Below are 8,775 nucleotides of genomic sequence, written 5' to 3'. Positions count from 1 at the left end.
GGAACACACACACACAGGAACACACACACACACACTGATAGTATAGTATTGTGTATATTGTGTAGTTCAGTGAGGCAACATGAGGACGAGCTGCTTCCTGATGAATGAACCTTTAGACATCAGACGGGGAGCTGCAGCATCTACACTAACAAGCTTTAGATGGTTTCTTCCAGGCGGGGAGTTCCGGTCCTCTGAAATGAGGCCAACCAGGAAGTAACTTAAAACTGCATTATATCAAAAGGCCACCAGGGGGCGACCGTTTTGGTGTCAAAAGGACTTCCGTCTCTATACAAGTCAATGGAGAATTCACCAACTTCTCACTTGATTTCTAACCTCAGTAAACGTTTTCAAAATGTGTTTATGGTCTCAATCGCTAGTTTAAAGCCTTCTTCAATGCAGTATGATGTTCATTTGGGACATTTTGGCCTCCCTGATTTTATATGTGATGATAAAGCAGGGTATGCATTAGGGCGTGGCTACGTGGTGATTGACAGGTTGATTGGTTCACAGGTTCAGGAGGGCGCCTCATGCTCCTCCTGATGCCCATATAAGTAGAATCCATGTTTTTATTTTTCCCAGCATGCACCTGAAATGTTCAAGATGGCGCTGCTCAGATCCGATACTATTGGCCTCCGAGCAGCAGTCCACAAACCAATGGGTGACGTCACGGATGTTACGTCCATTTCTTAGATACAGTCTATGGTTTCTTCCCATAGTTGGTCGGTCTGGTCTGAGTCTTGGAGACTTGTGTTGGCAGCTCTGACTCCAGTAGTTTGGATGTTTAGTTGATGTTGATGATGGATCTGCTGCCGGGTTTCATCCCTGCTCATGTTATGTTGCCACGCAGCTTTTCCAGCAGAAGCTTAGTAGATGCGATGGTTGAGGTCTCCTCCTACGAGCCATGTGGGAGCTCAGATGATTACTTCTACTGCCATAGTGAAGGCTGGAGGGGAGATGATGCTCTTATTATTCCCTCTTCTAACTGTTGCCATGATGTCGTGGCTCTGTTTGTATGGACGTAGTTTCTGAGCAGGTTTGTGTCTTTGGCGTGTGAAAGAAGTGGAAGGCTGGATGGATCCCGAATCATTGGTTAGGTCCAGGAATAAGACGTGTAGATCTCTTCCTTCCTTTTTATAGACTGGATTTGATGCTTGTGTTCTAAGGTCCACGGCTTTCTGTCCTAATGATTCAACAATAATAAACAATATCTAACCTTCAACATTCTGTCAGATTTGTCAGGATTGATCAATGTTTAACCCTCCTGTTGTCCTCGAGTCAAGGAAGGAAGGAAGGATGGAAGGGAGGAAAGAAAAGAAGAAAGGGAGGAAGGAAGGAAAGGAGGGAGGAAGGAAGGAGGAAAGAAAATAAGGAAGGGAGGAAGAAGGAAAGGAAGGAGGGAGGGAGGAAAGAGAGAGGAAGGCGGGGTCAATTTGACCCGGGAGGACGACAGGAAGGTAAAATCCTCCTTTTCTTATTTCTCTCTCTGCTCTTCATCTTTCTTTTGGGACAGTTTGCTCATATCATCAGCTGTCTGTGGGCTTTATTCTCAGATTGTCTTCCTGCTTCGTCTTCGGCACCTTAACCGACCCGCTGAAGGAATCCTTGTAGAAGGAAGTTCAGCCCTCTCTTTCTTCTTGTGATGAGCTCTGAGGTTTTCAGCTCTGCAGGGCCGGCCCAAGCCTCCATGGGGCCCTAAGCGGCCCTGATGCTCTGTCTTCCTGTTTCTTCACTTCGCTTCTCTTTGATTTCTTGCAGCCTTCTGGACTCAGGAGGGTTTGTTTCCTGAGTCTTTGGTCCCAAACCTTTCTGCCCTGCAGGAGTAGATCAGATTGATTTTCCCGCTTCTTCTCCGCTGTTCCTCAGAGATCATCCAGGATCTGACAGTGGTTCTGGATGTTGTTCTGGGTTCCTGGTTGTTGCTCGGCCAACGGGACTGTGGCTGGTTTCCTGCTGCTAGCTTCACTTTATGACCCGCTGCTGCAGCTGGTCGTCGTATTCACGCCAGCTTCGGTTACCGTGGGTTACGGTTGTTAATCGATGAATCGTCTTCTACTTAAAACTTTATATTTACATTCATAGTTATTATAGTTGTGTGGACGGTCCAATAGAACTGCAGCAGTAAAGCTGGTTAAACACAGATGTATTGATTGATTAATGATTGATCAGAAACTCTGTTATTAGTTATTTGAATATTTTCAGATTTTCTAATAAAACAAACATCTACGAATCGTCTCTGAGGTCTTAACAGATCGTTTCAGTGAATCAGCCGATGATCAATACTGAAGCTGATCGATACTGAAGCTGATCGATACTGAAGCTGATCGATACTGAAGCTGATCGATACTGAAGCTGATCAATACTGAAGCTGATCGATACTGAAGTTGATCGATACTGAAGATGATCGATACTGAAGCTGATCGATACTGAAGCTGATCGATACTGAAGCTGATCGATAGTGAAGCTGATCGATACTGAAGCTGATCGATACTGAAGATGATCGATAGTGAAGCTGATCGATACTGAAGTTGATCGATACTGAAGATGATCAATACTGAAGATGATCGATACTGAAGCTGATCGATACTGAAGCTGATCGATACTGAAGCTGATCAATAGTTGCAGCTCTGTTGGAAAGTTTGGTTCGAGGGTTTAGAGACGAGGAATCACTTCAGTAACGACCATCTGTTCTTTTAACGGAGAATCAAAGAGAAAACAATCTGTGTTGCTGGCTTCATATCAATCAGTGTGTGTGTGTGTGTGTGTGTGTGTGTGTGTGTGTGTGTGTGTGTGTGTGTGTGTGTGTGAGTGTGTGTGTGTGTGAGTGTGTGTGTGTGTGTGTGTGTGTGTATCAGTGTGTGTGTGTGTGTGTGTGTGTGTGTGTGTTTACTTGGCAGAGTCAGAAAGCACCACAGAAGAAGTTGTTGCCAAACTGTGTTAGTGGGAACATGTGAAATATATAAATATATAAATATATATTTATATATTTATATATTTACCATGTTTGATGATCAATAATCAATAACAGTTTATGATCATATTAAATTTACCTGCAGGCGGATCATCAGCTGCTTAATGAGCTTAATGACAAAAATAAGAGTTTATTTCACTTAATTATTATTTATTATAATAATAATAATAATAATAATAATAATAATAATAATAATAATAATAATAATAACAACAACGTGTTTACTCAGATGTTTGTGATGTTTGTGTTCAGATGAAACATTAAAATACAATAATTTATCATCACTTTGTTCGTCACGTGATCAGTGAGGGATCAGTGACGTAGGCCCCAGCCTGTCATGTGACCGTGTTCTCTGCTAACAACATGGCTGCTGAGGATCTGCCGTCTGAATTTGACGTCGTCATTCTGGGCACAGGTACGACCCCCGCGTGCTGTGATGACGTGTTCAGGTGTGGGTCGGTTACCGGGAGGTGTGTGTGTTCGGTCCGGCTGCTGCCCGGTGCCGAACCCCCCCCGGTCCCGGTGTAAAGCGGAGGGAGGCTGCGGTTAGCCTGCGCGTTAGCTCACGGCTAACGGACAATGCTTTCTGAATGACAGCGGCTAGCAGCTAACGGGCAAGCTAATGTGTTAGCTGCTGGAAACGTCACAGCTGCTGATGTTGATGTTAGCAGCTAAAGGGAGGGGTCACATGATGTGTGTGTGTGTGTGTGTGTGTGTGTGTGTGTGTGTGTGTGTGTGTGTGTGTGTGTGTGTGTGTGTGTGTGTGTGTGTGTGTGTGTGTGTGTGTGTGTGTGTGTGTGTGTATCTATGTCTCTGTGTGTGTTAGTGTGTGTGTGTGTGTGTGTGTGTGTGTGTGTGTGTCAGTGTGTGTGTGTGTGAACAGATCAGTCATCCTCTTCCTCATGATTTATTGATTATTGATTATTGATTGTGTGTGCAGGTCTTGCTGAGTCAGTGGTGGCAGCAGCTTGCTCCAGAGTGGGACAGAGAGTTCTGCACCTGGACAGGTGAGTCCCGATCATCAATAACTCCCAGCTGATCAGTGATCAATACATACTCAATACTGACAGCTGTGTGTGTGTGTGTGTGTGTGTGTGTGTGTGTGTGTGTGTGTGTGTGTGTGTGTGTGTGTGTTCAGGAGAAGTTATTATGCAGCGAACTGGGCCAGCTTCACCTTTAACGGCCTGCTCACCTGGATACAGCAACGTAATGTGAGTATAATGCTGCCTTCTGATTGGCTGCTGGAGTCCAATCAGAAGATCAATATAGTCTAACAAAACGCAATTTATATTCTGTATGTATGTGTGTGTGTGTGTGTGTGTATATATGTGTGTGTGTGTGTGTGTGTATATATGTGTGTGTGTTTGTGTGTCGGTAGGAGGAGCCTCAGCCAGAGGAGGTCCAGGATTGGTCGAGCCTATTGGAGGAAGGGGAGGAGCTGATCTGTCTGTCCAACTCAGACTCCGCCTCCATCACCAACCTGCAGGTGTTCTGTTTCACCAGGTAAGCTCACCTGTCCGCCTGTGATGTCATCGCCCCCCCCGACCCGTTCGCGGCAGTCTCCCACATATTGATAACGTCTCCATGACGCCCACAAATTAGAGCAAGAGCGCGGACTAGAGTGACAGCGCGTGTGTTTGTGTGACTATAAATGCAGCGCTGTGTTGCCGCTTATTAGATCGATCGATTCATCCCCAACTTCTCTCAGATTAGGGAACCACTCAATGCTCCTCGGGTCAGCAGCATTCTGAGCCTCCCAAACTTCAATGCTCCTGTTGTGGTGTTTACCGAGTCCAGTGAGATCGGACTTGGTCCTGGTCCAGGAATCAGACCACTGAACTGAGGGAATCCTCTTTTTGCTTGGCTGCGGTGTCGGCCGTAGAAAAGTGGAGGACCATGCCTCTCTTCTGTGTGTGTTTAAAACGTCCGAACCCAGGAGCTGAGCATCAGGCTTCTCCTGAACCACAACAGATGATCAGCCAACTGAACTCGCCTGGTCTACTATCATCACCAGGAGAAACCCGGGCTGAACACTTCATTCTATGATCCTTCATCACGTTGTCACAAACCTGCACTAAACCATCGATCAACCTTTCATACCTGCAGCTTCATGAGCCTCTCTGGTCAGACTGCAGCAGCTGGTCTACAGGCCGAAGCTGAGACAACATGTTCAGAGCAGTTACGTGTCTCATCGATACAACCCAACCCAGCAAACTCTGGTTCAGTCTATGCTTCCTGATGGGTGGAACGGTTTCCTCTCAGAACCGCCACAGCAGAAGCCATCGCTCACATCCTGGCTTCATTCTCTCTGATCGTGGTTTGTCTCATCCGTCCAAACACTGTGACCCTAACCCAAACCTGCAACGTGGGACAGAAGTTCACATCTGCTCATCAAACCAACCTCCCAGAGAGAAAACGATGATTGCGTCCTACTTGGGAGATCAGCACAAACATCGGGACGAATACCTCCCACTATAAACTCAGACTTCCTGTTTCACTAAACTTTAAACTTTGGTCCTGACACATTTAAAACATTAAGTTATTAATTAATTCAGTTTTTAATGTTTTTGTCAGTGAGGAAGACGAAGAGGAGGAAGCGCCAAACACCACAGAAGAAGAAAAGGGTGGAGGAGCTGATGAAGAAGAAACTGTTAAAGAAACACCAGAAGAAGAATCTGCAGGTTTGAGTCATTCTCTGATTTATTTATATTTATATTTATGAGTCATAAATACTGAAACATGTTGACATAACGGTGACATCATCAGTGACATCACTATTTTAAATAACGTGTCGTGTTTCCTTCAGTTTCAAAAGAAGAAGAATCAGAGCGAGGACAGGAAGCAGCAGACACACAGGATGGAGGAGGAGAAGAAGAACAGGTGAGAGGATCAATAACAGGAAACTGATCACAGGTGCATGATGGGTAACCTGGATGACAGATGTTTCGTCCAATCACAGGCCGCCCAGACGGAGGGGGCGGAGCCAGACACAGGTGAACCATGCCCCTTGGCTGCTCCCGTCCAATCAGAGCCAACCAAGAAGAAGATCAGCTACGCTCAGCTGGTGAAGGAAGGACGGAGGTTCAACATCGACCTCGTCTCCAAGGTAACCACTCATCTACATTCACTGACCGTCCACATTACTATCTACAGCCTCAGGGGTCAGAGGTCAGACTGGTTGGAGAAGGTTTGCATGTTTACACCATAGACTGTATATTAGAAATGGACGTAACATCCGTGACGTCACCCATTGGTTTGTGGACTGCTGCTCGGAGGCCAATAGTATCGGATCTGAGCAGCGCCATCTTGAACATTTCAGGTGCATGCTGGGAAAAATAAAAACAGGGATTCTACTTATATGGGCATCAGGAGGAGCATGAGGCGCCCTCCTGAACCTGTGAACCAATCAACCTGTCAATCACCACGTAGCCACGCCCTAATGCATACCCTGCTTTATTGTCACATATAAAATCAGGGAGGCCAAAATGTCCCAAATGAACATCATACTGCATTGAAGAAGGCTTTAAACTAGCGATTGAGACCATAAACACATTTTGAAAACGTTTACTGAGGTTAGAAATCAAGTGAGAAGTTGGTGAATTCTCCATTGACTTGTATAGAGACGGAAGTCCTTTTGACACCAAAACGGTCGCCCCCTGGTGGCCTTTTGATAGAATGCAGTTTTAAGTTACTTCCTGGTTGGCCTCATTGCAGAGGACCAGAGCTCCCCGCCTGGTTTACACGTAGCCGCGATCTGTCACTGAACCATTATTCCTGAAAACAAAAGATTTGAGAGAAAGTTACAACCTCACAGTATAAGACAGGAAATGCATCGGTCAGGTGTGAGACGTTTGTTAGGCTTTATGCAGCGTAGTTATAATAAAACCTACGATGAACGAAGCTAACCAAAGCACCTGGTTCTTCTCTCCAGCTGATGTATTCTCGCGGCTCATTGGTCGATCTGCTCATCAAATCAAATGTCAGTCGCTACGCAGAGTTCAAGAACATCACCCGGATACTGACCTATCGCCATGGCAACGTAGAACAGGTACGTACACCTGTCTGTCTTTAACCTGTCTCTCTCTAACTGTCTGTCTCTCTACCTGTCTGTCTTTAACCTGTCTCTCTCTCTAACCTGTCTCTCTACCTGTCTGTCTGTCTCTCTACCTGTCTGTCTCTAACCTGTCTGTCTCTCTACCTTTCTGTCTTTAACCTGTCTGTCTCTCTAACCTGTCTGTCTCTCTACCTGTCTGTCTCTCTAACCTGTCTCTCTCTCTACCTGTCTGTCTCTAACCTGTCTCCCTCTCTACCTGTCTGTCTCTAACATGTCTGTCTCTCTACCTGTCTCCCTCTCTACCTGTCTGTCTCTCTACCTGTCTGTCTCTAACCTGTCTGTCTCTCTCTACCTGTCTGTCTCTAACCTGTCTGTCTCTCTACCTGTCTGTCTCTCTACCTGTCTCTCTCTCTACCTGTCTGTCTCTCTACCTTTCTGTCTTTAACCTGTCTGTCTCTCTAACCTGTCTGTCTCTCTACCTGTCTGTCTCTCTAACCTGTCTGTCTCTCTACCTGTCTGTCTCTAACCTGTCTCCCTCTCTACCTGTGTGTCTCTAACCTGTCTGTCTCTCTACCTGTCTCCCTCTCTACCTGTCTGTCTCTCTACCTGTCTGTCTCTAACCTGTCTGTCTCTCTACCTGTCTCTCTCTCTACCTGTCTCTCTCTCTACCTGTCTCTCTCTCTACCTGTCTCCCTCTCTACCTGTCTCTCTCTCTACCTGTCTGTCTCTCTACCTTTCTGTCTTTAACCTGTCTGTCTCTCTACCTGTCTGTCTCTCTACCTGTCTGTTTCTCTACCTGTCTGTCTCTAACCTGTCTGTCTCTCTCACCTGTCTGTCTCTAACCTGTCTGTCTCTACCTGTCTGTCTCTCTCTACCTGTCTGTCTCTAACCTGTCTGTCTCTACCTGTCTGTCTCTCTACCTCACTCTCTCTCTACCTGTCTGTCTCTCTACTTGTCTGTCTCTCTACCTGTCTGTCTCTAACCTGTCTCTCTCTACCTGTCTGTCTCTCTACCTGTCTCTCTCTCTACCTGTCTGTCTCTCAGGTGCCCTGCAGCAGAGCAGACGTCTTCGCCAGTCGTCAGCTGACTGTGGTGGAAAAGAGGAAGTTGATGCGTTTCTTGACTTCCTGTGCGGAGGAGACGGAGGAGCAGCAGGGTGAGATTACATCACCTGCTGACACCTCAGTGTATTATGGGTAATGTAGTCCTCTACTTAACTCTACTCCCCCCCCCCACCCTCCCCACAGCCTACAACGGTCGGCCATATTTGGAGTTCCTGAGTGACCAGCAGCTCGGAGACAACCTCCAGCACTTCCTGTTTCACTCCATCGCCATGGCGACAGAAGACACTCCCACAGAGGCGGGCCTCGCCTCCACACGTCACTTCCTGCGCTGCCTCGGTCGCTACGGCAACACGCCCTTCCTGTTTCCTGTCTATGGCCTCGGAGAGATTCCCCAGTGCTTCTGTAGGTGAGGATCTGTCTCACCCTCAGAGGGTTTATAGTAGTAATAGTATTAGTACTATTAGTACTACTATCAGTACTACTATTAGTACTACTGTTACTACTATCAGTATCAGTACTTTAGTAGTAACAGTAGTACTCATACTAATAGTACTATTAGTACTACTATCAGTACTACTATCAGTACTTTAGTAGTAACAGTAGTACTCCATCAGTGCATCTGATGGTCTTCAGGTCGTCATGCCGACGGCTGCTGGCTCTTCAGATTAGCTGATGAATATTAATGAGGA

The 8,775-nt window shown here is 46.3% G+C and overlaps 1 protein-coding gene across 1 annotated transcript in view; it reads left to right on the top strand.

The window, feature by feature from the left end:
* Positions 1-3,318: 3,318 nt before the first annotated feature.
* The window catches only part of chm (CHM Rab escort protein), a gene marked incomplete at its 5' end in the record, with an annotated part of 12,703 nt that continues 7,246 nt past the window's right edge, over positions 3,319-8,775 (top strand). Inside the window, 10 exon segments of the mRNA XM_062432718.1 lie at positions 3,319-3,383; positions 3,909-3,975; positions 4,107-4,179; positions 4,347-4,471; positions 5,543-5,649; positions 5,775-5,848; positions 5,928-6,074; positions 6,900-7,016; positions 8,067-8,178; positions 8,270-8,492. Of these exon segments, the coding sequence (XP_062288702.1) occupies positions 3,332-3,383; positions 3,909-3,975; positions 4,107-4,179; positions 4,347-4,471; positions 5,543-5,649; positions 5,775-5,848; positions 5,928-6,074; positions 6,900-7,016; positions 8,067-8,178; positions 8,270-8,492 (1,097 nt within the window).

Source organism: Scomber scombrus, chromosome 14 (genome assembly GCF_963691925.1).
Source record: "Scomber scombrus chromosome 14, fScoSco1.1, whole genome shotgun sequence".
NCBI classification, from domain to species: Eukaryota; Metazoa; Chordata; class Actinopteri; order Scombriformes; family Scombridae; genus Scomber; species Scomber scombrus.
This window is presented reverse-complemented; position numbering and strand designations above follow the sequence as displayed.